At 47.8% G+C, this 27,088-nt stretch overlaps 2 protein-coding genes across 14 annotated transcripts in view; both read right to left on the bottom strand.

Moving 5' to 3' along the window:
* Positions 1-11,493, bottom strand: part of NLRC5 (NLR family CARD domain containing 5) — a 51,860-nt gene extending 40,367 nt beyond the window's left edge. For 7 of the 10 annotated variants that reach the window (XM_075040542.1, XM_075040541.1, XM_075040538.1 and 4 more), the window contains exons 1-6: positions 11,431-11,491; positions 10,104-10,263; positions 6,707-6,871; positions 5,868-6,168; positions 3,058-3,120; positions 204-269 (exon numbers count right to left, since the gene is read on the bottom strand). In XM_075040542.1, coding sequence (XP_074896643.1) covers positions 204-269; positions 3,058-3,120; positions 5,868-6,168; positions 6,707-6,712 — 436 coding nt within the window. In that variant the 5' untranslated portion in view covers positions 6,713-6,871; positions 10,104-10,263; positions 11,431-11,491. Of the gene's footprint in view, positions 1-203; positions 270-3,057; positions 3,121-5,867; positions 6,169-6,706; positions 6,872-9,523; positions 9,638-10,103; positions 10,264-10,948; positions 10,960-11,430 lie in introns of those variants that run through there. The other 3 variants (XM_075040533.1, XM_075040532.1, XM_075040536.1) reach the window with 3 other exon arrangements.
* Positions 11,494-13,320: 1,827 nt separating this feature from the next.
* On the bottom strand, positions 13,321-23,853 carry CETP (cholesteryl ester transfer protein). Of its 4 annotated transcripts, none has more exons than XM_075040543.1 (16): positions 22,394-23,839; positions 21,264-21,378; positions 20,337-20,471; positions 19,729-19,799; positions 18,554-18,641; positions 18,356-18,425; positions 17,992-18,052; positions 17,271-17,362; positions 16,805-16,984; positions 16,325-16,375; positions 15,824-15,991; positions 14,303-14,370; positions 14,140-14,182; positions 13,985-14,054; positions 13,574-13,659; positions 13,321-13,477 (listed from the first exon to the last, which is right to left on the bottom strand). In XM_075040543.1, exons 1-16 carry the CDS (start codon positions 22,536-22,538, stop codon positions 13,403-13,405), a joined length of 1,518 nt encoding a protein of 505 aa, XP_074896644.1. In that variant the 5' UTR covers positions 22,539-23,839; the 3' UTR covers positions 13,321-13,402. The 4 variants fall into 4 exon arrangements, 3 of the variants coding, with proteins under 3 accessions (XP_074896644.1, XP_074896645.1, XP_074896646.1); XM_075040544.1 differs by lacking the exon at positions 22,394-23,839 and adding an exon at positions 22,067-22,160; XR_012652238.1 differs by lacking the exon at positions 14,140-14,182 and having other exon boundaries at positions 13,386-13,477; positions 22,394-23,852.
* Between the last annotated feature and the right edge of the window lie 3,235 nt (positions 23,854-27,088).

Raw genomic sequence — 27,088 nt, forward strand, 5'->3', positions numbered from 1 at the left:
GGAAATGGATGCTTCCAGTTATTTGCCAGGTCCCATTGTCTGTATATTTTAGAACCTGTTGCATTAAGAGTTTATGCAGCTACTAAACAAAAGTTTCCCTCAATGTGGGAGGTTGATTTCTTGAGTGTTTCTGCAAAGAAGTTAAATAGGTCCTCCCTCAGAGAAAAGCACACCACCGCTTTGCTTCTGGAACACCTACATACCTAGTCGTTGCTGTTTAACATCCTTATGACTCACAGAGTTGCTACAATGGCGACGTTGAGCAAACCCTGAAAATTGAAAAGTCAGAAACATGTCAAAAGAGCATTTTGAATGGCAGCTTATTAAAGCTGGGCAAGACTCTATAGCAAAGCATTTGGGGAGCTGAAGAGGCAAAATTGGAGAGACAAAACTATTTGCAAATTCAAGGTGAGTTTACAGAACTGCTTTCGCAAATGTTGAAGTAAAAGCAGAGGTGCATCTAGCTATAGAAAAACAGCTTGGACTGGTCCTTATGAGGCTAATCCACCCACCTCGAATATGCTACAGCTCTCAGGAGTGACCAAGAGGTCTGGGCTGGTTTAAAGACTTTCAGTAATGAAAATTCCAGGTAATTCATTCCAACACTTTAGTTTATTTATAGAGATTTTCCTAGTGGATAACATCAGTCTTGCCTGCCACAGTGTGATCTGCTACTTCCCCGTTCTATCCACTTGAGTGTTCTTGCAGAGAAGTCAAGCAGGTCCTTCCTCTTCCCTGGGACACATGATCAGCTACAAGGATTCAACATTTATCTAATATTGGAACATGACTTTGCACTTCACAGAGCTGTTAATATCCAAATCTTACCATTCTCAGTCAACAGCAGCTGGAACATCAGAAATAGGGAGGTACAAGCTGCTGGTGGAAGCCTGACTTTGAAAATCTTTGCAGGAAACAACATGAATTTTAAAAGGCATGTTTTGCAAGAAATGCGTTAGGTTTAGCAAATGATGCTCAGATCCTTTTACTCAATCCCCTCTTTTGCTTAGAAGTACAGTGCTAAGTAGTGCCAGAACCTTAGCAAAAAAACTATCATAACAGCCCACCAAAAAGCATCCTAGAAAACAACCCTACTGGAAAAATGAGGTATGTCCAATTCTGGGTTTGGCGGAGCATACAGAAGTAGAGAGAGCATTAAGGGCTACAGGCAGTCTAATCAAGACTTTCACCACAAGCACTGCAAAGTTACGTAGCGCATGGAGGAAGTGGTTCTGAGCATATGAAAGAAACCTGGCAGATTTGAGACAGATAAACCAAATAGCAGTACCACATATCCCAGCAACACACTGTAGCAAATCCCACAGCCCAATTTCTTTCAATTGTTCTCCTCAGGATTTAAGGCCACCCAAAGCAGGATAAGCCTGTGTGATAGACCTCAAAGAAAGGAGGAGCAGGAAATATCAATGACTAGACATATCTCAACTCCACAGAAAGTTTCCTTGTGAGCAAAGCCAGCTGCCAATTCAGCCTCCACGAGGTCAACCTCCACAAGCTCAGCTGGCCAGGGAGCACTGGGTGAAGGAGCTACATATACTGCTGTGAAAAGCTGCCCTGCATTTTCCAAGATTGACCATGACCGCCTCACTGGTGAGTCTTTTTGTAGGCTGGATAATGTATCTGCCTTGCTTTGAACACAGGAACTGCTGTTACTCTGGGGAACAGGGCAGGGACCAGCTATTTCTGGGGAAACACAAGCCACAGATTCCCAGGGCTGTTTATAGTGATTAATTCCCTGTTTGTTTATGGTGTGCTCTCAGATGGAGAGAATGGGCAGAGCTGAGAGAGGCTTGAGTCTTTCCTTTCTTAACTGGTCCTAGTAACTTTCAGCACTATTTTCAAATTTCTATTCTACCAGCAACTGGCAAGATTGACCACCTACTCACTAGGGCAGCACAGCAGCTAGCAGCAGCAGTCTGTCTGCAGAACAGAAGGGTCACTTTTGTTTTCAAGATCTGAAAACTGTATATGACACACAAGATAGATACAGTATTTGCAGTGCTGTGACTCAGAAGCAGTCTCCAAGTGAAAAGCAGAGGCAAAAGTGTCTCTGTGACCATATGAACAGCTGGAACTGCAAAGGGTAGGTTGAGAGCTATGATTTAAAATGGGTAACACCAGCAGAGATGGGCAAGGCAGGGAGTGCTCACTGCTCAGGGAGCGCAGTGCTAAAAGCCTGCCTCCGTCTGGCCAGGAGCAGGGAATGCAAACAGCAGATGCAAACACACAAGTTATAAGGTACTGAGGGAACTGGCAAACCTCAGCAAGAACCAGAGCCAGCTCTGTAAGATCAAGAGGAGCTGGGCTAGTGTTTCATTTTCTGGAAACTGAACATCTGGTGACTGAAGAGGCAACTCAGAATTTAGCAGCTTCCAGTTATTCCAGCAGCTATTACATGAGGACCCAGGGACATTGCTCCGTCGTGGCACATACCTTCACTATTTTCACATTGCACCAAAGGCTTCTGATGGGCATTTGGGTGAGGGATGCCGCTGCAAAGTGCCAGGGGAAGAGGAGGGATCTTGAAAATAAATCCCTCAAGTAATGATCTGCACTGAGTAGGAAGGCCTCAGTCCCAAATTCACCCCTGAAGAAAGCCCTAGAACCACTATTATCCGTTCTTTTAAGCTCTGACAACTCTGCAATGGTTTCTGCTGGATCAACTCCTGAATAGTCTTTCTGCTCGTCCTTTAAAAGCCAAACCAACTTCCTCCACCTAGCAATGAGCAAAGCACAAAAAGCAGAGATTTTGCAGAATGGGAGGGAGATTCTCTTGGCTAGAGAAACTAAAATGACCAAGTTCGTTAGCAGAGTCAGGGCCAACAAGACTCTTCTGAAACTCAGGGAGAGAAAACAAAACAGGGGAGGTTCATCTGGAAGGCACCAATAAGAGAAAAATCAAACCTGAAGTTGCAGTGGCTTCCCCACACCTTGCCAGTGCTGTGGCCAATACATGGGACATTTGTAGCCCTGCCCAGCCCATGGGCAGAGAAGATAAACTCCAAGTGCATAGCATCCCAGGGTCTGTTCCAGCCTTACCTTTCGGCACAGACGACCAGGCACTCACATCTGTGTGTGCTTCTTGCTTCTGGCTTAAGTTACCTAAAGGAGTTGGATTGGAAATGAAATACAGTTACTGCAAGCATCCTGCTCTTGAAATCTGGGGTGCTGCTGGCCAAAGTCAAAGGGCAAGCAGCTCGGGACACACACAGTGGTACAAACCAAGACTCAGCATAAGGGCTGAGGCAACACAGCCAGGTTTCAAGTTCCCTGACTGATCTTTTCCTTTCAGATTGCTCTAAAATACAGTTAGCCTCTGCTTTCAAGGGAGGAATGAAACAACTTGTCTCTATGATACATAAAAACTCAGAGCATGGGCAGCTTTGGCTGATATCTAAAACCACACCACAGCCAAAAGGGAAGCCTTAGTCTTCCCCATTCCTGCAAAGGAGGATTTTTTGTGGTGAAACTGTTGGCAGTCAGTTAGCAGCCCAGTCAAGGGCCTTTTCTGACTCACTGCATGGCTCAAGCTGCCACAAAACCCCACTCAGCACAGCCAGCCCCACAGACAACATTCACAGAGCTTCAGAGGCAGATCCTGCTCAGGCCAGACAGAAGTCCGCATACCACCAGGACTCTTCTGTTCAGATAAACTCATTCCTGGAAGCATTGCTCTCCAAAATCAGATGGGAAGCCTTCATACAGTAATTCCTCTCACTGTCATTTCCAGTGCTTCCCAGCTGGGAGTGCAGGCCAGTATTCTGGTATTTCTAGCTCTAGCATCAGCATGAAGCAACAAAGAACAAGGCTCCAAATGGGCAAATGTGCTGCACCACAGCCTCATGCAAAATCCGTTCAACAGCTCAAGTATCCTGACTCTTGCCCTGTGTGCCATGTAAAGCAAAGTAAGAGTTCTGCTGCTGGAAGACTCAATCCCACTATTTCTCCACTACTCATCCCAAGCACTGCTTGGGCTGCCCCTCAGGTTGGTTTTAGCCCACATCAGTTCTCCAGTCCCGCTCACCATGCAGACAGAAACTCTTTTCCCTAGGAGTCATTTCAGCTAAGGCAATCTAATGGTTAATCTTGCCTAACCTAAGACTGCTTCACTACTCTAAAGTGTGGTCCTGTATTGTCCTTCTCCAAACCACCAACTCCTGCCCTTGGGACAGCCCCTACAACCATACAGCTATGCAGAGGGTCAAGGTTAACTGAAAGCCACCCTGAGAGGAAAACCAAAAGCAATTCATCTTCAGAAGGATCAGTGATGGCAAACTGTCAATACTACAGTTAAATCAGCATAAGCCAACTCCGAAACCTTAAGAGACATCTTCTTTTATGATATGCCACAGCATTAAAAGGCTGAAATCTGTTTCAGCTTCAGTCCCAAGAGAAAGTCCCCATCAGTCCTTGCCCTCTGTTGCTTGCCTGGTCTTTCCCCCATTTCATCTCTGCAAAAGTAACTGCTGCTGCATGTGGTTACCAAACATTACCAAGTAACGACAAGTTACTGCAAACAGGATGTAAAAGACAGTACCATTGAGAAGGATTCATTGTGTAAGATTTCCTGTGAAGTATGATGTTAACCAAAAAGAATTAATAACCAAATAAGTAACCCAGTAAGGGAGAGGTGCAGCTTAGCTGGTGCCACAGGCTTTCATAAAGGAGAGCACGTGCACACTGTGTGTATAGTCTGCAACATAACACGCAGTGTATTGACTGCACTCTTTATGGATCACGTGATTTTCTCTAAAGCCACTGCCTCCAGCTGCTAATAAGAGACATGGGGAAGGGGTTTTCTTGTGGTATGAGTATTTTAAGACTTCTGTATTTCTCACCTTTCTGGATCAGGAGAATAAAAAATAGCAATTAAAAAAACCACAGAACAAAAAGGTAGAATTTTTTTCTTCTTCAATTAAATCTATCAAAAAAATTCATCTCAGCTTTATTTGAGAGCAGGTGCACAATTTTTACTGGTTTTGGCTTTTTATGTCTAATTTTTTTTACCTCAACTTACATTTCTAAGCCAAAAGTTGTGCTTCCAAGAAAAAAATAAAACAAATTTCAGCAGTTTCAAAACCCTCCTTCAAGAAATCTGGAAGAGAAAACATGGCAAAATAAGCTTTCTCACCAAGAAATATGGACTGAAGCTAAATTTTCTGATTAAGAAAACCATTGCCATCAAGAAACTCCTGAGCTACTATTGCATCAATGTTTTCTCTCTCACAGCTATTGTGACACTCTCCACTCTCACAAAAAGCAGACAGGAATCCCTACAGCACAGCACACCTTTTTCCCCACATTTCAAATAGACTTAATTAGTGTCTCAAAACCACTATTTTCTCTCTGAGCAAAGTGACTTTGTCCTGGGGGACACTTCCAATTCGGGAATCCAGATGATATGACCACGCAGGTTCCCACAAGGTCCACAGAACCCTCCATCCTCAAATCATGCCAATTCTTATTGAGAGAGCAAAGTAAGTGCCCACCAACACCAGCAAGGTGTAGCAGCAGTGAAAAAGCACATCTGAAAATGTGAACTATTGCTATTTGCTGGCAATAACTATTTTTGGAGGGACTGATCTTATTCTAGAGATTATGCTGAAAGACAGACAGGGTGAACCAGAAGGAAAGTCAGATCATTTTTTAAATGAAGTGGCTTGGTTAAAAAGGCTTGTAGTTGCCTGGACACCATGGAGAGGACTGCCACCTCTCACTGACAAGGCACTGACCATGAAAGTGAGAGCACTGGTGGTCTCACTGCCTAGACTGGTCTGCTGGCTATGGGGGGCCAAGGCATTGGCTGTGTTTGGATACAGTCCAGAGGAAGCTGTCCCGATCTCCATTACCTTCTCCCGCAAAACTTAAGAGCAGTATCTCCAGATCCAGAGGGAGGTTGCACTCCATGCAGAGGGACTGTGCAAACTGTTTCCAGGTGGCAGGACCAGCCTTCTCCAGCAGGTCAAGGAGCACTGAGACTTTTCCTTTGTGGTCGGTGATGCCATCCAGGCCATTCAGGACCATCCCCGGGAGGAAGCGCCGGGAAGTCGTGAGCAGCCAGTTGGGATGGTGACTGAGGAACTCCAATAGCTGGGGGCGGGCACGTGCTATGGCTGCTTCCAGGTCTAGATCATCATTCTGAAATGGGGGCTAGAGGGATGAAACCAGAAAGGGTAGCAATGGGCATAGGCGTGAGAGATGTTCACCCACACAGCCCTGCTGTTGAACAGCCAGCACAGCCCTTGATGACTTGATCTGCTTTTCTACCCCAGAATTTATCTGCCTTACTCTCACAGTGTTGTGTGGCAAATCCCAGCCCAGCCATGATACAGTGCAAGGATCGCAGCGCTTGTCTGCACAGTGCCTAATGCAGCGGTACTGCAAGGGACAGGAGCAAACGACAGGAGTCAGTCTCTCTGGCATCAGCCAGGGAGAAGCTCTGTTGACATCTGTATTGCTGCAGTGGCCAGGTGCCAAATATAACATCTCAGGCACTTTCCACATGCAGCAGGACCTCTGGGGAGGCATACTACTCTAAGAGCAAGTTATTTCCTTACACAAAGGGTGAGGCAGCTGTTCTTGCTGCTCGTTTTGTGGGGATGAACAACTCATTTCTGCTTTGGTAACAATGTCACCCTCCACTGCCACTTCCTTCCACCAGCAAGGCCATACACATATGGTGTCCTACCTGCATTGTTGTGTTGTCAGCCTCTGTTCAGTTGTCAAGTGCAAAGGTGGCTTCTCCTCCATACCCTGACAAGGAACTGATCTGCTGGTGGCAGTGGTTCAGCACACAGCTACATCCCAACGCATGGTGCATGCCTATATGCAGTTGCCTCACTTGGTGCGGTGCCTAGGGATAATAACAACAGAGCAGGATGTAGATACGAAAGTCACACCAGAAAAACTATGAAAAGCTGATCTTCTTAGGCTACATAGCTCTTGCAAGAGTTTCAGGTGCAGGGGCCTGAAAAGGCCACCAGTGCCACTGCCAGCCCCACCACCTCTCAGCAGAGATGGCAAAGAGAAGTTACTCTCTGCACTGCAGCTGGCACTGGCTGGTGTCCAACCACTCCTACCACAGGGAAAGGGACGAGGTAAGCGATTACCATCCTGCACGCCTCCAAACTTCCACCAGCAGAGCCCCAGCCCAGGCTACAGCAGCATCAGGACCGTGCTATCTCCAGCAGACAGCTGCCTACACTGCTGTTGAAAGCCAGCTCCAGCCACAACTACCATCACCATGTTTGCAGAAAGGCTGAGAAAGAGAATACACAGGGAGCAGCCTCCGTGCTCCTCGCCCCCGCAACTACTTGTCTTCTTGTCTTGCATCTAGAGAGGGCAGTCCTTACAGATCCAAGACTGCTGCACTGTGTGTCGTGTGGGAAAAATTCCCACAGCTGCTGTAACACCTGAGTTTACACGGGGTGGGGACAGGACAGTGACCAACCCAGTTCAGCAAACAGCCGGTAATGCTGTTGAGTGGTAGCATCCTGTTGGGTAGAATAATTTCATCCCTAATGAGGCTGGTGCATACAGTGCCGTTCCCCAGTAACTGCCATTTTCTGAGCAAACACCTTCCCAACCCAACAGCAGCAGCCACCCTACCACCACCAGGATGGAGGGACGGGGGAAGTCGTGCTGCAGAGCCCACCTGCTCTAGCGTTCACCCCTCACTCCCCAGACATGCTCTCCACACTGACCATTCAGGTATCTACACTAAAAGGAAGCCACAGGCCTTCAGGCTTTTTATTTTTCCCACCTTCTTGACCTGGCCAAGGAGGAAATTAGAAGATTTCTATAGAGCCAAGGGAAGAACTCAAAACAGAAGTGGAAGACAGAAGGGCACTCTGATGGAAAGAGCCAAGAACTTCCCATCTGAGCAGACACAATTCCTAATTCATCAGAAAGTTATGCTTGTGCTGGAGTGACCTCACAGCAGAGCCATGCCACTCCCTGGAGCACACTGCGTGGAATGAACATCACCTCCCCACATCACTGCTGGGCACGGCGTGCACCTGTAAGCTGAAGACAAACCAAAAAGCAGGCAGCAGGTTGGAGCACTGGAGGCAAGATTGCTCAAGATGTTTGTCCTGCTCATGTTTAAGAGGATACCCCTTCCCCATAATCCAGCACCACTCTTTGCCCTCTCTGTACTGCCTCTCTGAACAACCTTGGATGTTTTGAAACTGAGCCAAATGAACACGGCAAAGGGATGTGACTTGACTGAGTGCTACAGCAGAGGACTGGATGGAAAGGTCCTAATCAGTCTCTTCTGTTCCTGCGCTTCTAAAGCCAAGCAGACATCCAGTAAGAGCAAAGCGATGCTGTACGCTCTTTTACTAATCTCTGACTCTTCTGGTCAAAACCACGTCAAAGTTGGTTATTATGCAGCATCACCATATAATTCTTCTTCTTCTAATACAGTATCACTCCAAGAAAGACTTTACCCAGTTTCCCATTCCAGATCAAGCTTTCAGGATGTGTTACATAAACAGCTCTGGGATCCATCCAAATGTGGGTAAAACCCCCAGTTTGTAAAAATTCTCTAATGCCTGTCATTCACTATTCTAATAAGAAAAACCAAAAAGTTCCTGGTGAGATGCTAAGAAAATTGGGCTTAACCAGGATCAGTTTTCCTCACAGGCTATTTCCATGATGCCAAAAACTGAAACTCTGAACCTTACTGGATCAGACTCTGCAAGTTTTTATTCAAAATATTTTATTATTAAATTCATTTTATATTATCAATTACACAAATAAAGAATGCCAATAGTAACACATGCATTAAAACCAAAGCAAACAATATTTAAATTAACTGGAAAGCTTAAAAAATAAAAATTTAAACATTTCAAATTTAAACCAACTGCAAAATAACAGGGCTTCCTGCACAAACTTCATGTCCCAGCAGCCTCATCAGTCAACCTTTAGAGATTTTCATTTTACATTTCTCCAGCCAAAAACCAGAAACAAAGCCCTGACATTATACCTTTAATAACCAAGAACTACCTACTCAATAAGACCATATTAAATAATGTCCTGGTTTCAGCTGGGATGGAGTTAATTTTCTTCTTAGGACTTGATACAGTGCATTTTGGATTTAGTGTGAGAATAATGTTGTTAACACATTGATATTTCAGTTGTTGCTAAGTAGCGCTTATCCTAAGTTAAGGATTTTTCAGCTCCCCATGCTCTGCCAGCAAGCAGGTGTACAAGAACCTGTGAGGGAGCACGGCTAGGACAGCTGAGCCAAACCAGCCAAAGGGATATTCTACACCATAGAACATCATGCTCAGTATAAACTGTGGGAATTTGGCTGGGAGGCGCAGATCACTGCTTGGGCATCAGTCAGCAGGTGGTAAGTAACTGCATTGCGCATCATTTGCCTTTTCTTGGTTTTATAATTATTTTATTTTATTCCTTTTCATTATTATTATTATTATATTTTATTATTACTATTGTTAGTATTACATTTTATTTTACTTATTTATTAAATAATTCTTACCTAAACTCACAAGTTTTACTTTTTTTCTGCTTTCCGATTCACCTCCTCATCCCACTGGGAGTGGGGGGAGTGAGCAAGCAGCTCCATGGTGCCTAGTTGCTGGCTGGGGTTAAACTATGACAAAAAAGTAAATAAAAATATCAGACCTTAATGCTAATTAAGACTGAAAGCTGTTCAGGCAAAGACTAGACTCATGTGAATTAACGAAAGACTCATTCAAGAACAAAACAACACTGAAAAGTTAGATGAAAGCTCAGGCGATACTGCACAGCTCCTATACTACTACTGCTCTGCTAAATAAGACCATCAGAAACAATGAGCAGTGACCTACACTAAAATGCCTCTGAGCTCGAAACGAAGCACAAAAACCTTCCAAGAGCCACAAAACCTTTGAGCCTTGAGCCTTCCCCTTGCCCTTCAAATGCAGAAACACCATTAAAACACACTGCAAAACTATCCCTCGCCTCCCCAACTTGGCATTCATGCCATTCCCAGCCACAAAAAATAAAATCGAAATGTGAAGCTCCTTGTTGCAAATCTACCAACTTCTTGCATGCTCTGAGGAGCATGTGCTACTTACCAAAAGCCCAGAAACAGAGCAGCAGCACTGAAAACAAAGTGGGGGTCACAAAACAAAGGAGCTGGGGGACATGTATGTCCACTGCCTTGATTTCTTCACTTCCTAACCCATTGTTCTTCTCAAGCACACAGCCCTTCGGTGGCTTTTGGGACCTGATGAACTGGAGACAGAGCAAAATGAAAGTAAAAAAGGGTCTAGGAATTCCCCAAGTGCAACTTCTCTGTGGTAAAAACAGTCAGATGAGCAAAAATACCCAACCAGAACAGCAGGAGAGTGTTATCCTATTCTAAAATCTATAATTAGATGATAATTTAGGAAGAGCTTTTGGGGAGTGTCCAAAGAAATGGGACTCAGGGGCAAAACACTTTCTGTGGAGTAAAATGTGACTTCGTTGTGGTTAAGGCCCTTGCAATGGGAGTATTTTTATATATATGCATACATCTGATTATTCTGGCACATGGGGAAATATTTATTTACCATTTCCATTATATCTATGAGAAAAAAGCAACCTGCCTTTCCTTTAGAATAGGGACAAGGTTTAAGTGAGAATGTAGTAGATGTGAATGATTGGAGGAAAAATCCCAGGTTTCTAGATAGAACTGTATGCACAGGTATCTCCAGATCTAGCCAGATCGGGTGCTACAAACAATAAAATATTATTAATATTTCTTTAGATGCCAGAGAAGCTACGTTGGAAAACCAGATGCAGCCTGCAGCCAAGTCCCGGACAAGGCAGGATGGCGTGCTGCACTATTTCAAAATTTGTTTATCAGAAAAAAACCCAACCAACCAGGTCCAGCAACACCCACATCTCCAGATAGAAACGCATCCTCTGGTTGCGTTACCTCGAGCACGGCGCAGGGGATGGGGGGAACTCTGAGAGAACCGGGGGTGGATGGAGAGGATCACGGGTGGCGAGGAGCAGCTGCAGAGGCGACAGGCAGCGCCTACTGCAGCGCTCTGCCCCATTTTGCCACCATCCCTGCCCAGACCTGGCCCACCACACCTCCCACTAGGTGTTTCCGCCAGACCAGAAACTGTCACAGCGCTACCAATGCAACCCCTTTACGGCCAAACTAGCAATTCTGTGCCTAAAAATCCCCAATCTCATATTTGATGGCCTCCCATACATTGCTCCAGCTAGTAAAAGCTGCGATATTGGTTTGCTCCCAACACCTGGGAGCAAAAGGCACCTCCAGCAACATTTCTCACCTTAGACTTCAACGTGGGGAAGCAAAGACCACAGCCAGACCCCCCATCCCCCCCAAATCTAGACCCTCATGGGGTTGGCCCCGCACGACGCCTCCTCCCCGCCTACGGCACTCACCTGGCCGGCTCTCCGTCCCTCCGTCCCGGCTCGCTCCCAGTAGCGGCAACTGCGGCAGCTCAGTTCGCCCCCCCGCGGCCGCCGCGAAATCGAAACCGCTCGACGGCGAAGCGGCTTTGCCGGGAAAACACGTGAGACCGCCGCGCCGGGCTCCGCGCCAGGCTCGGCGAGGCGCATGCGGCCTCGGCGGCTCCCCTCAGCGCCCAGCAGGTGGCGGCGCGGGGGCCGCCATTTTGCGGAGGGGCTCACGGCGAGGCGCGATGCCGCTCGGCACCCGGCGGCGGGGGCTCGGCCACCATTTTGTGGTGGGCGCTGCAGCCCCACAGGGAGTCCGGTCAGGACCCTCTGGGGGTCCACTGACCGCTTTCCTGCTTCTTCCCCTTCAGCAGAGTCCCCGCTCCGCCATGCAAGGGCAGCCGACGTGCCCAGCTCCAACAGCCTGTCCCCACTGAATGGCCCCAGCAGACGCCTTCCCCCCAGGGGGGCAAGGCACCTCCAAGGCAGAAAAAAGGCATTTTTTTCCTGCCATTTCTTCTTCATTAATGCTCATCACTCTGGTGGGATGTCATTCAGGAGGACCAGAGGGCCTTGGCTTGACAGAAACCAGTTCCCATAGTCTTCAGCAGACATTGCCATGCAGAGAGGGAAAAACGTCACCTCAGCACTGGTGGCTTTAGAGCAGGAGGCCACCGTTGGGCACAGCATAGTGTCACACCTTTCACACCACTTGGCTCTTCCTGTGTCACAGAGGCAGCTGGTTGAGATCCAGTAAGATAAACCTTCCCTGGCTGCCATGGAGCAACCTGTAAACTTAGCCCACTCTGTGTGCCCCAGCCTTCTCCTCCACCAGCCTTCGCACCATGACCACCGAAGAGATGTTAAGCCCAGCAGTCGTGTGGAGCAAGGAGGTGTTGGGGGAGCTCAGTGGCCTCTGGCATTGAGGGTGGGAAAGGAGCTGGCTCATTCCCCATGGAGGACATCCATGGCAATGCGGAGGGAGCAACCGCCATGCCCAGGAAGCTTGAGAAACTGAGGCCATCCTGCTACCAGCCTTGGAAGGCTCTTTGTGGAAGCCCCAACTTTAATACCACTTTGTGTGGGAGAACATCATCCTCTGCCTTTGTTAATGTGATCACCATTACAGTCTTAGATTTGTTGCCTGAAACCTCTTCCAAGTGAAAAGACAAATTAAAAAATGGGAAGCATGAATTGGTACAGGAAAATAACTGACCGACTTCAGATAAATTATTGCACTGTAGTAGGAAGGAACAGGAACTTGCTGTCTGACTAGACACACTTTCTCTTATAATCTCTTTGGCTTCCTTATCATTTTTATTGCCTTTCTCAAGTTTGCTCCCCCTGTGTCAACAACATGGGCATAATAATTTGCCTAGAGCTCCACTAACAGTCTACAGGCTCTGTAAAGAAAGTACCCAGGGCACAAGATCTCTCCGTTATTGTACCACACTGTAAATTCATGCCCCATTTACTTTTAGCATAACTGGTTCTGAGCTTACTTGGGGTTTGGTAGTGTCATTTGAGTTGCAAAAGTCTGTCAAAATCAGGAGCCTCTTGGCTCATGGTAGAAATGAAACTGAGGATCAGCACAAAAGGTGCTACATTTCCCAAACATAACAACAGAGACCCCAAGAGGTGGGCAAAGCCCATTTCTGCTGCCACCCATGAGTGCTAATCCAGAGCCCATGCACTTCAGGAGCCCAACCCTTACTCCTAAGCACACAAGTTCTTTAAAGATCCTGAAAAAGTAGCGTGCATAGAGGTACAGACTTCAAGATCTTTGCAGAAGAAAGGCTTCATGGAAGTACAATTGCACAGAAACTGGAGCATTTCTCAAGAAAAGGAAAGAAAATTCAACCAAAGCTGATTTAAATCAGCTTGTCTTTTAATTGGTTCACACATGGTCTTTCTGTTTGTACACAAGTTCCTGTGCTCCTTGATGAAGAGATCAGCTCTATAATCTTTTCTCAAGAAAATCAAGGAGCAAATGATTCGGGAAGCTAAAGTCAAGTTGTACAATTACGTATCCCTAAAAAAGGAGGAGAAAAAAGAAAAGTATTATATTAGTTTATGCCATACTCCTAAGAAGGGCTTTGAGAGTCAGGTGTGTCTGAACTCTGCTTACCTTTCTTGTGATGATCTCAGGATTTTTGATCTCAAATAGATGAAGTCCTTTGCTGTTCATCAGTGAAGTCAAAGCTTGTTCGATCCCTATGGAATCAGTAAACCCAGCCAGTTGCAGGTATAGCTGTCTTGGCTTGCTGCTTATCATGTACCTTGTCTGCCTGTTGCCAAAAGCTAATTGTGCCCCAACGCCCCATGACCTTCAGCCTGACAGAAACTCACTTTTCCTTTGTCCCAGCCATCTACAAAGGGTTCCCTATTCCCCAGGTGAAGCCAGCAGAAATTCGCATCAGTAATGTGTTTCCCCCAGCTGTCAGGGTTATTGATGTATTTTTTCAGTGCTTAGATTTGGGAGATCTGATGTTAGATGCTTTACAGAGTAGGTTGGCACTTCCCCAGAGGGAAAACTCACTTGAAATCACTTCTGGGATCCCAACAACCGAGATCATTGTCTGCAGAAAGTTTCTTATGGATGTGTCATTCTGAAAGCAAGAAAATTCATACAAAAAGGTTTTAAAGACATCATTTAGCCACAAATGGCTTAGACAATACTTTCTTAGGACTTACCCCACTCGGATCAGCTGTGCATTTAAAGACTTTAAACTCTATCCTGAAGGGAAGGAAAAAAGGGGGTAAAAAAGTCCCTAAGGGCTGCAGAGATCCTCTTTGTGCTGCTCTCAGACATGGGCTAAAAGGGGCAATGAAACCCACAAGAGACCACAATACTGACCTGGAGTCCAAAGGGTGCAAAATGAGTTTCTTTTCCGCATAGGCAGCTTGGATAGTGACCGTGATTTCCTGCACAGAGATGAATGGCAGAGCTGAGACGTAGCTCATCTTGCCTTATAGCACATTCTGGTTTACTTTCTATGACCCAGAGTTCAACATCCTTCTGGCTTTACCTCCAGATATTACTAGAGAAGGTCAGCATTTTCCTTCTCCATTTGCATGCAACAAACTCCCCCCTGGTGCCCACAGCCTCAGCCTGTGGGGCTCTAGACTGGCCCATCCACACGACTGATGCTTTTGCCATTTTGTGAACCAAATCCTGCATAAAGAAGGAAATGGTTTTGTAGGGTGTTACTTCCCAATGACCATCCACCTCTACATGAAAGATGGATGTGGAGACAATAGCCCCAGGGTAGCCAGGGCTACCACAAGTAGTCTTACCATAGTGTTTCCATTTATAACGAAATTAAAAAAGAGAGCAACCTCTGAATTCTGGCCATTTAGGCTCATTTTCTTGCTTTTGCCTGTATGCAAACATTTACTTAAAAAGAGCATTTTGTGATCCAGTTGCAGGTCACAACCAGGGGACTGGCAGATCAGGAGCAGATCACATCCTGAGAGCCACAATTTTAGGGACCACCTCTAGTTCAGTGCTTCTGCAGTCCTACCAGAAATTTATTTCAAGATGTCACCTGGAGCACAAAAACCGGCTGTGTGTATTTCCCTGTAACACCCTGCTAACATGGGATACTTGCAGAGGGCAGGAGGGAATTATTCTCGATTACAGTTTAAACCTTTAAATTAAAGAGTCTGGTCTACCTTCAGGCAGGGATTTGCTTTTGTGCAGTGTTTAGTGTCTGTACTAGCCCATAATTACAAGGCTGGACAAACATACTGCTTTCTTGTGATGTCACCCTTAACAGCAAGGCTGTTGGCATTTCTTTTTTCTGCCTTCTTAGATTCAGTATAAAGCAGTTTGGGGTAAAACACAGTGTAAGCAGGAACTGTCAGATAGGCATACATAGAGGAAAAGGTTATATTTTGAGCTTCGCATTTTTCAGAGCTGTATCTTCATTTCAGAGACAACCATCCTCTAAGTGGGGGCCAGAGGGAGAATTTGGGAATGAGGAGATTTCAAAATAAACACATTCCCATGGTGCCTTCATTCTCTCCTAAAATACCTCAGCTAAAGGAGTTTCACTGTGTCCAGTACAGGTTAGTGGGGGCTCACCAGAGCTTTCCAGTGCTGCTCTTACCACCTTGCACACCAGCGATGTGCTGGCCTAATAGAGGAGGTATTGAGCCAACACAGTCACCTTCATCATTCCCAGCCTCATATGTCAAGGGAAGAGATGGGAGTGTTAGAAGGAACTGAAATGCCTTCTCCACCTCCCATGGTTTAGCCACTCACCCTTCCCAAAGCGCTCCCTGCCATTACTGTCCCTGAGAGCACCAGGAGTAGTCCAGACTCTGGACAGAGCCTGTCCCAAAGTCTTCACATTCAGGAGAAGCAAGAACTGACCTTCTCCATGTACAGAACCATCAGGGGCTCTTCTCCAGTGGGAAAGATGCTGACCTCCACTGCTACCAAGGACTTCACAACTGTCCCTTCAGGCTGAAGAGAGATTTGGGGATGGGCGAGACTCCACACCTTGGCCACAGAGTTGTTATAGGAGGTGCCTTGAAAAATCTGGTCAAGTAAGGAGCAACAGAAGAGTTAGGCTTTTTCCACACCTCACCCCAATTTCATGCCAACTTGCCACACAGCTGCATCCCTTTTGTGGTCCCCAATTCTGCCTACAGTTCACACAAGCCAAATAACTCAGCTGGGTTTCAGGAAAGCTGTGCCAGCATGGAGGGTGGAGAAATCCTCCGTTTCTCCATCAGTCCCTGGTTTTCCCCATCAGGCCCACCCAAGACTCAAGTTGTCGAGGGAAGGACACAAGATGTTACAATGCAACTGAATCTATTTGAAAAGTTCCTCATTTGACATAAAAATGGTCTGAGTAGGACCAAAAGTTACCATCTGCACTGCCTTCCGCTGCGCTTCCGTGTCTTCCATTTCAAACAGTGCCTTCAGAAACAAACCAGAAAGAGATTGTAGAAAAATGAATGACAAGGTTATGGTTAGCCTTGATGCAGGCTGGATGGGCCAGAGCCCTGAAGTGTGGCTCATGGCCAGTTCAGAGACATGGCTGAGTTCCTCCTAAGTTCACCCCCTTTCTGCCTCAGTACTCCCACAGAAAATCACGTAGCTTTACGACTCAGAAGACAAATTTTCTGTCAGCTGGTGTTACCGCTCTAAGGGATAACACTACCTGGTAGCACATACTGGCTAAGAAGACACCAGTTATTGATCAGGATCACATGTAGTGTCTGACTATAGATTTCTATCTTCTACAGAAACTAGCTCTCACCAAAAAAACCCAGTATTTAGAGAATTTTTTACTCTCTCCCCAAAATATGATGTATGAGGTAAGTAGGGAACCATCTCTGAAATTACCTGCAACTTCTCCCCTCTGATGGTCAATACCAGGCGCTTATCTAAGAAAGCTGCTGAAGCCAGAGAGCTGAGGATGTGTTCAGACAGCCAGAAGTAGAGCATTCGGGACTCGGTCAGCAGTGATGGGAAGAAAACAGAGTCACTGAAGACATCAGAGTAGTTCTTATACAGGACAAGGCCCTTTAAAGGAAAGCAAGCGTGTTTGCCATGACAAGCAGCAGGGAGACAGGACAAAATGTCAATACCTGCATTTTCATTGCAAGGCAAAGGCCTGGCTGGTTAGACTCGGAGCAGAGAGCAGGCTGCTCAGCTGGGCGAAAGGCTGGCATCAGCCCACACTGCAGACTTACCTTTGGCTGCAGTGCAGCAGCACTGCATGGCAGCAAAGGGACCAGCCCCTCCCAGCCGTCCAGTGAACATTATCACCAGAAAACCTCTGGTCTCTCAGCAGCCTGGGTTACTTTACCTTGTGATGTGATTCTAGGTAATTTGCTTTTATTAAAGGACCTGATGCAAGGGAGATATCAACACTGATATCCTCATCCCGGACAAAATTTTCTGCAGGAAGAAAACACAAAAACCTCACACCAGAAACATGACCTTAACCAGAGCTTGCGACAGTCGCTTTTAGGGCTTGCTGCAGAAGGTGACTGGGAGTTATAAAAGGACACAGGGATGGGACTGTGGGGGTCCCACTCTTTTGTGTGCTAGTGCTGATCCTGCTGCTGCTCACTGACTCAGATTCTCCACTGGGAAATAGGGGTAATTACTCTCAGTTTTACATTTTGCTCCTTTTCCCTGATATTTGGGACTGGGAACCATGGGAAAATCTTCAGCAGGCAGATACAGATGCTGTAGTATCACAGCCCCAATGCTCCAATACATGCTTTGGTTCTAGCTGACACCAGTCCTGCAGCTATCCTGCACCTCTGGTCATTACATAATGAAGGAGAAATACCTTACAAACTGAAATGTGTCTTTCAAGCAGTGCAATCACCCTTAAAAACCAACCTGATGCAGAAAATTCAAAATATAACTTTGCTAAGGTTTATTTTGCTGTTGTCCGCAGGCTTAGGTTCCCGTACATATTTTTGAAGGACTTTTTTGATGGGTGTGGCTACTGCCCTGCTGGGGTTCAAATGTCAAAAGTTGCACATAAAAAAAGCAGAAAAACCAAGGATGTTTACCTGCTAAATCATGTACAAAGTCTGCCAGCACCTGGGCAAGAAAATTTATTTCATTGCACACCTACAAGAGGAAAAGAAAGGGAAAATTGAAGGCAGGGGTTAGGATTTTGGATTGTGGAGCAGACCTGAGCCTCATGGTGAGATCTGGGAGCTGTTGGTCAGAGTCCAGCACCATCAGAGATGCCAGTGTCAGCACAACCTCTCACTTCATCCAAGCTGGGTTTTTTGTGGATTCTATTTATTTGTCTTATTTTTCACAAGCACTAAAATTATATTGCTATTATCTTGTGGACATATGTGAGCAGAGGAGTGTGTAGCATACAAACCAACCTTTCCTCCATCCACAGGCGGAAGCTGACCTTACCTCGCTCTTGAGAACAAGCTTCAAAGTGAAGGAGATGAAATCCACGAAGAGCTGCTTCAGCCAGCCCGGCCTGCGCAAGACAGGGAGCATGGTCAAGAACCACCCAGTGATCCCCATGGTGGGCAATGGTCAGGCTGAAGTGCTCAGGGACCAGCAGCTGGGCAAGTGAAGCCCGATTTTGAAGAGGGGCACACTCACTCCTTGTCTCCTTGGAGATGAAGCATCAGTTTGTGGAAAGTCAGGTAGCAGTCTGAGGCATCAGCAGCCACTTGGTCTTTTTGGCACACTGCATGGGATGAAAGAAAAAAAGAAAAAAAAAAAGCTAATTTGCTACTGAGACAAGGAGGACAAGTGCACTTTGCAGACACTGCAGACCTGGAGCAGGGCATCACTGTAGAGGGGCAGCCGGGGTTCCCCACACCTCCCCGGGGATGTTTCCAAAAGATTCAGGACCCTGCAAAGTCGGGGAAAGGTGCGGCTGCCTTGTACCTGGATGGAGGGTTTCAGCTCACAGCTCCAGCCAAGCTAGTCGACTGGGCACTCTTCTTCACGCTTCATTTGGATACCTGCCAGCTTTGCTAGCTCCTATCGTCAGGGACAGGTTGTCCCCTAACATCACCCAGGAGAACCTGGGCAGTACGTGCAACCCACAAACCAGAGTGGGGAGGGAATTAAGTTGCATTGCAAAAAGTTTGGAAATTGCAATATACTGTCATTGAGAGCTTCATGCTGCTCTCCCCCCGGGCGCTCACCAGGAAAATGTATTTTGAGGCACACGTAATAACTCACGTCCTCTCATCTCTTCTGGGAGGTGGAGGAGTGTAGTTTGTCTCTGTCTCTTTCTAGTCTAAGTCTATTGACCTTCCCGGGGAAGAGGCTTCACTTCCCAGAGCACACCTTGGGCCTTGACCTGGAGACAGCTGAAAAAGTGGACTATAAGGACATTCAAACCCCCTGCACCAAGGCCCTTATTTGGCTCACTCTTATGAAACATCCCCATGTTTTTAACAAGTCATCCTGAACAGCAGGAGATGAAAAGCTGGTACTGAAGAGAGCCCAGAAGGCCAGACCATTCTTTGCTTGCTGCTGGTGTAAATCAGCATTACTTTGCTGAAATGATTTATACCAGCCTCCTCTGCTTGATTTGTTAAAACTATGAGGTCTTTGAGGGCCACGTTGTTTCCTAGCCTGTGTCTCCTGCCATCCCCAGGGCAGCAGAGACCCACTTCCAGCCTCTGGATGCTGTCCAATCCCCACAGAGGTGAGCAGAGCCAGCCGGGGCTCGCTGCCTACCACCCGGTCCATCCTGCTGCGCTGGAGGAAGCACGCACACAAAGACTCCCCGCAGCTAGCAATCCCCAGTTGTTACTTACTCAGTTTAATGTTTATCTGGAGGTCAATGGAAGCCTCGATTTCAAAATCAACTGAATGAAAGAGATGCAAACTGAAACAGCAAAAAAGAGGACATTTAGCAACCTATGCTGGGAGCAGCTTCTCCCTGACCGTGGCTGGGTTTTATAACACCTCTCACATCAGTCCTTGCACTGTGGTGTGCAAAACCCCACAACGCAGCAGCCCGTCTCAGATACTCTGGCTTTAAATCATTGCAAACCACTACCTTAGTGGCACTTAGGAGAATGGGAGCATTAAGCCCCTTTTTTCCCCACTCAGTTTACAGAGCAATGAAGGGGAGTGAAGAAGTCAACTTGTACACTTTGGCCATCTTGTCTCCTCATGCAAGGGGTGACAGTGAGGACAGAAAGGCAGAAAGCAAGACAAGAAGAGCAGTGATGGGGCTAAGCAGCACTGCTGGCATATAAAATCTTGTCCTGCTTAAGCAGTAAGCAATGCTGCCATTGCTAGAGAGCCAGAGGAGCACAGCCCCTCCGCATCTACTCGTGCCGTGGGCAAGTCCTGCCTGCGGGCAGCAGCAGAAGCTGGGGCCATGGTGCTCAGCAGCAGCCAGCCACCAGGTACTTACAACCAGCCTCCAGCATAGCCATAGGTCAGGGTCCCTTTGAAGAAGGCCGTCACGTTTTTAATGGCAATGTGAATGGCATCATTCTCCTTGAGCTCCACCTGGCTCTGCTCTATGGACAAGTCGTTGACCTGGATGCTAGAAACAACAGAAACTCAGTTTGTCCCCAACCCCAGGGCTGTTTTCTGTGACTGGGCGAGACAGGTTTGCTCCTGATGACAAGGGGTCTCTAAGGGGACTGTGCCAACTCCGGACTCGGGACCTTTTGCAAATCACAGGGGCCGCCCATAGGGACAATGGGGCTTTCACTCAGCCTTGGTTCACTGCTCCTCCCCTGCAATGTTCAGGTATGGGGGGGAGTGCTTTAAACAGGAAACACGGAGCAACGTGCTGCAGAAGCAGCCCCATTTGATTGCAGTGCTCTGTGTCAGCCGCAGTCACAGCAGGAAATCCACCCTGTGTTTGCACCATTGCATTTGTTGTTCCCAAAGAAAAGTTAGTAACACAGCGAAACCCAGCCTTGTTTGTCACAAAGCGCAGCCAAGTGACATCCTGCTGACAAGGGTGGCTCCGGCAGCCCCGGCCGGGTTCCCTCTGCCACTCAATGTGCCATGGGCACCATCTGTCAGCAAAAGGCCCCAGGAGCTCCAGCCAGAGGGACAGAGCTCCCCATCCGTGTTTTCAGAGATATGTTCTACACACTGCCTCGATGTCTGCCCATCAAGTCAGAAAAGCTCTTAAATAATACATCAGCAGCCTAAACCTTAATGTGCAAATTATCTGCAAGGCATAGGACAGAAACTGCGTCTGCCCCAGTCCAGACCTTTGTTTTCACCAGGAATTGCTGGATCAAAGCTTCCTCTAAGGCCAGTTTCCATTCCCCTCCATCAGCCTATACTTCCCCTAACACAGAGACACAGAGATACTCACTTGGTCAGCCCATAAGCCACCTTGCCAAGGAGCCGCATGGACCTTTCCCCAGTGATATTTGGGAATTTGGCATTTCTGAAAGCTGCTTGAATGACCTGCGCTGTTTCCTGGTTCACTGTAAGTAGAAAAAAAGGGCAAAGATACTAAACTGCAATGTCTCCTGACTACAAAGACAGGTCCACACCCTGGAATAAAGCACTACTGAAGGGTTTTATCCAAGGCATTTCCATTAGATTAAGGAAGCACTAGAAGTAACTTCAGAGTAAAAAAAAAAAAAGATCCCTAACTTTAACAGCTGATGGCAGCTGGGGACAGCAGCATATGTGGCTCTACAGCTGGACCATTCCCAGGGAATCAAGCACAGCTTTCACACACCCCACCTGCACCCTAGTGGCAGATTTTGGGAAGGTGGAGGCTGTGCCCTTACACTGCACAAGCTGTTGAATTTACCCATGTTTTGCTCTGTTGCTGCTTGCTTGTATTGCAGTCAGCTGTCAGGTCTCCAAAGGAAATCTTCTGAGACTGAAGTTTCTGTACCCATTTTCCTAACATTTTCCAGCCCATTCCAGCCTCGGCCTCAGGCGCACACTTGTGCAGGACCTTTTCCTTCCAAAAATATCCTATCTTACTTTGGCCCAGCACCCTCCTCTGCATGTACCACTGTCAGATGGGATGGGACAGAGCTGTTCCCACCCTTTGCAGAAGCACTAATTATTCTTCCCCGCACCCACAAAGCCCCCACATCCTTGCAAATAAACCCACAGCAGCAGAGAAACCCTGTTTCTCCCCTTCTGCACACTCACCCCAAGAGATGAGATTGCAGCGAGACGAGAAATCAAACACACGTTTTCTCTAGCTCTTCCATCATGCCAGCCCCCAGTGAGGAACAATGCTAAAACTTTGGGGTAAGGAGAGGGGTTGGGGACTGTTTTCTAGCTCCTTTGAGAAGTTGTTCAGGTTCAGGTACCCATGCTTTAACCCATGCTCCCAAGGAGGTCTTAATACATCTTACTAGATAAACAGTTTCCACAAGAGCCGGGGAAGCAAAAAAGCTCCTCACTTGGCTGATGTCTCACTAACTTCTCCTGGTGGAGAGGGGGGAAACGCAGCCCCGTACAGCAGGTACTTACACAGCAATGCCGCGGGCTTGGTCATCCTGCAGACAATCCCCGTGACGCTGTAAGGGAAGGGCCCAAACTCACAGGCTGCTGATGTATGGACAAGCACTAGCAAGATCTCGAAGGTCCTCAGCCTCATCCTGCCAGCCCAGAGCATCTTCAGCCTGAGTGGAGACCACTGACAAGACTGACTGATCCTTGACCGTGGCAAAGGCTGCTTTCATACCTCCAAGCAGAGCTCGTTCAAAGCAGGACATGACCTGCTTCCTCTGGTTATCAAAACTCATCACACATTTCCTAATCTTCCTATAGTTTCCTTAACACTCTTCAAGTTGCATGCTGCCTTCCTCCCACAGCAGGCACTTGGGCTGCAGGACTTGGCACACATCAGGTGGGTGGAGAGAGCTGGAGGGGGATGGAGAGTGGGAGGAGATGAAGCCAAGGGAGCAGCCTTGCACTCTGCCTCCAACCAGTTCATCACTTGCTCTTCACACAGAAATATTCCAGATTTTGCATTCCTGCAGTAATTCCCCAGCAAAGCCCTGTTTGAAAGGCACCTACATTATTAACTGCTCCTCCTTCCACCGATTTTAGGCACACTGTGGTGAAACTGAGGCATGCTCCTGCAAAGGGGATCCCTCCTGCTACCACTGGGTGAATCCACAACTCCCACATCCCTGGAGAGCTCCTTGACTGCAGGACTGGGATGTTTTCTGCCTCTCGGCTGGATTTGTGAGCCATCTTTGGTTTTGCTACCTTCCAGGTGGGGAAGAACCCGCTAAGCTGGAGCTTTTCATACACCTAGCCTGTCAGCTGCTATTTAGAAAACATTAGAAACCCAAGTTCACATCCATTCCTCATGCACGCCTGCCCCGCACACCACCGAACCCCTGCACCCCTGTTGTGGTGCTGGGGCCCATCCCAAAATGAGCTCCAGGACAAAACAGGGTGAGGCTGTTTTCAGCAACGAGGCTCACAGCAGCTCCCATGAAACATTTTGCCAGCAAAGACAGATGGAGAAGGAAGGGTGAGATCTTGGCAATGCTACAGAAGTACACTCAACCCCCTGAGCAAGACAAGGTGCCAGCCTCTCTCCTCTCCCTGGCAGATGCCTCGTCCTCCCTGCACCGTCCACCCAGAGACCACATTTCCTCCGGGGAGCCCCGCTGCCCGGCAGCCCCCACCCTGCCGCACTGTTTTCTTCCTGAGTTGAGAAGGTGAATGGCCTTGGGTACCCCATGGGAGGCACTCACGGTCACTGACCTGCTGAGGGAAACTGAGCATCTGCAGGCTTCCTCCAGACTTTGCCAGGCAAGCAGCATAGTGGCCCAGGACAGGCTGCCTGCTGCAAGCCTATACTGCATTATAAATGAGCAATTAAATGTTGGAAACACATATAAAGATAGCAGGTGTCTGACCAGCATAGCTCCCACACAGCAGCCTAGTGCCATCGTTTCAGCCACTGTGGCATCCTCACTGCCCTGGCTAGGAGACCTCTTTACAGGGAAGCTGCAAGGGGCACAGACATGTTACAAAAGGATTTAAATTCAAGAGGCTTTAACCTTGTAATAGCTCCATTTTCTGTCCTTCAGCTCATAGCTCTCATGTGCCCAGCCCTCCCCAGCAACTTGCAGTTCAAGGGATGTTGGTGCAGTGGCCAAGACCTGGGGTGACAGACTTCTGCAGCCACAGCAGGAGGGGTACCCCCAGGCACTGTAGCACAAGCACAACGGAGGCAGCAAGGCCCTCGAATAGGCTGAGACACAGTTCTGCAGGGTGTCAGGCAAGCACATCTGCCTGTGTCCTCAGCACAGCTTTTGGCAGAGGAAGGACACCCATTTATTGCAGGACACAAACTTGGGAGTGCTGCACGCAGTTTTAAGTTTTACTGGAACAGATCCAGAGGAGACACTGCAGCAGGGAAGCAGCCCCACTGAGGCTGGTGTCAGTCACTGTAAATGAAAGCAGAGCAGGACCCAGGAGGCCACAGCCACCCCTCTGCCCAGGGCAGCAATTCATACAGCATGAAGGAAAGGGAAAAATCAGGGCATTTTGATACAGGGGTATTTGTCACTGGCGTCCCAGGGTAGATAAGAACAGAAAGACCAAGAACCCAGAGCCAATGTGCTGGTCACAGTAGATCTAGTGCATTTACAGCCCCCTTACAGGCCAGCTCCCCTGCCGCATCACAGCTTCAGAGGCTGCTGCTGACAGATGACCTGAGCTGAGAGCAAGGGAGGACAGGGGACTGCCGGGCATTGACCTCCAGCAAGAACAGGAAGGCTGGAGACTTTCCGCCTACAGTAGCAAAAGCATGTGGAACTTGGAGGTGCTGTGAGCATCCCTGCCCTGGAGTAACCAGGCAGAGGCCACAGCAGCAGGGACACAGCAGTCCACCCTCCTCCCAGTGCAAGGTCAGGCTAGCAGGAGGTAGGTCAGATTTAAAAACCCAAAGAAAGGTTAAATTCAGCTAGCAGGAGACAGGGCAGGCTTCAAAACCCCAAGAAAGGTTAAATGCCCAAGCTGCTGTATAGCACTTCCAAAGGGGATGTTGGAAGATGTTTTGATAAATAGTTGCTGTGTAAGGCTTTATCTGAAGGCCACGCACGCACACATAGGCTCACCACCTTGCTGGGGACTGTCCTATAACCAGGGTTGTTTTTCCCCACACTATCCAGAGCAGAGATATATCACAGTGCCATTAATCTTTGTGCTGCATTGACTCAAATGTTCAGTGTTACCCTGCAGCTGCTTCCCGAGATAGCCTTCCAGGTAGCCTAGCTGCACTCTGCTCTGTCAGCAGGATGGGCTCCAGCACCAGGACCCATACAGCAGGTCAGCCCTGGGATAGGAGGAGGGCAAGCCCAAAGCCAGCTGCTCCCATCTCACATAGATCCAGCACTCAGCAGCACAGGGCCATGGTCAAGCCCACCCATCCAGCAGCAGCCCTTGGAGATTATGACCACATGCCTGGCATTGTCCAGGGTGGTGGTGTCAAGCCCCAGCAGCGGGAATCTTGGGTTGAAAGACTCAGCTTTGAAGGAGGTTATTTCTTACAGTTAAAAGTTGTGACCATGACAGGCTTGGATGTTAGGCAGCAAGTAAATTCACAAACTCCAGTTTGTTAATTGTGAGATTTTAACAGACTATCACTTGGGAGGGTGAACCACCCATGAGGGGTTTTTTTTTTTTTTGAACAACAAAGTTTCATACAGTTTTCCACAAAATTCTCCTGAAACCAACCTGATTTCTTCTCTTCCCTACCAGTATCACCCATAACAACCTCCAAAAACTAAAAAAAAAAACAGTTGGCACACACAGGTGGCCCTAGGTCAGCCTAGGCTTTTCACAGCTGAGGCTGCCAAGGGCAGCTGGGTTGAGGCCTGGAAAAGCAGCCAGCTGTGTTTCTGCAGCACCAATTCTGCACTGCCAAATCAAGACTGAAAAAGCAGCAAATACAACTTTCAGTGCTAATATAAGAAATTTTGGGCAGTTCCTCTGCAGCACAGGCCACTGAGTAGACACTAAGACACAGGCCCAGAAGCAGCATCTCCCAGCATTTGCCCAACCCTCCTTGGTAAGCAGCTGAGCATTAACTGACCTCAAGCCCCTCACAGCAGGTTTGCGACCCCAGCTGTACACCAGGCCTGGTTTACCTCCATGGTATCATACCATTTGATGTTCAGACAACATTAAATGCTAGCAGACATTTCAAGAGCTATTCTTGTGAAGCAGAGGGGCTGGGATGAGGCGATGAAGGTGCAGTGGGCATGTTTGGTAACACAGTGGGGGAATAGCCCTGGGATGGCCTCCAGCTGGCCTGACATGTCTGAGGAGACCCTTTGGATGCACAACTCTGCAAATCCCACCAGCCTCACAGCTAGAAGTGGATCACAGGGAGGTTATAACACTTTGCTGGGCAAGTGCAGAGCCATTGGGAGGTCCCTGGCTGCCATGCACAAGTGAAACAGCTCTTTGGAGAAAAGGGGAAGTCTCACACACACAGAGACACACACACAGCTTATCAGGAGCACACCCTTGGTGACAAAGAGGACTTCAAGGACTCCTCAAGTAAGCAAGAAGTTTCTGCAGCAAGAAAAAGCCTGAGAAGACAAACTGTACATTTCTGCCTTGATTTGTTTTCCAGCAAGGACAGAGTTGCTCTCAAATGGGGTAAGCTGCCAGAGGCTATTAGGAGACAAAGCAGCAGAGAAGCTGGTTTTATTCTGCTGCTCACTTAGCCACCCTGTGGGCCATCACCACCTGCACAACCCACCTGCTTTCAGGGAAGCCCTGCACAGCATACCCATAGCTCAACAGGTATGTGAGCTACAGCTGTTCTGCACTAGTACACCTGCATGCAGCTGTGCTTGCAGGCATGAAGAGGATTTGAACTAGCAGCAGAATCACACAGCCTCAAGTGTGAGCCAAGACAAAAACCCAGCTTCCTAAACTTATAGCCTCGAGGCCGTTTCTGTTCTCTGCAACTTCTGTCCTAGCACAGGGTCATGTTATTCCCAGAAAACCTCTCTGGGATTCCTATACTTTTTCAGCAGCCTTGCTCTGGAAGTTTGAAGGCTCATTTTTTCCTGATGTCTAACCTAAATTCCCTCAAGTAACCTAAGGCCCATGCTCAGCCTCACCCACAGCTGGCACACAGGCTCTATCCCCTTTCCTGCCATCACTATTTACATACCTCACTGTTTA

This window comes from Buteo buteo, chromosome 11, assembly GCF_964188355.1.
Source record: "Buteo buteo chromosome 11, bButBut1.hap1.1, whole genome shotgun sequence".
In the NCBI taxonomy this organism is placed as follows: domain Eukaryota; kingdom Metazoa; phylum Chordata; class Aves; order Accipitriformes; family Accipitridae; genus Buteo; species Buteo buteo.

Bases quoted from the DNA above. Each gene is read 5' to 3' on its own strand.
- CETP (XM_075040543.1), bottom strand. From the start codon at position 22,538: ATGCTCTGGGCTGGCAGGATGAGGCTGAGGACCTTCGAGATCTTGCTA. The intron at 18,426-18,553 runs GTGAGTGTGCCC...TGTCTTGCGCAG, and splicing joins CATCTCCAAGGAGACAAGGA to GCCGGGCTGGCTGAAGCAGC. The intron at 14,371-15,823 runs GTCAGTTCTTGC...ATCTCTGTGCAG, and splicing joins TGGTTCTGTACATGGAGAAG to GAAATCACGGTCACTATCCA.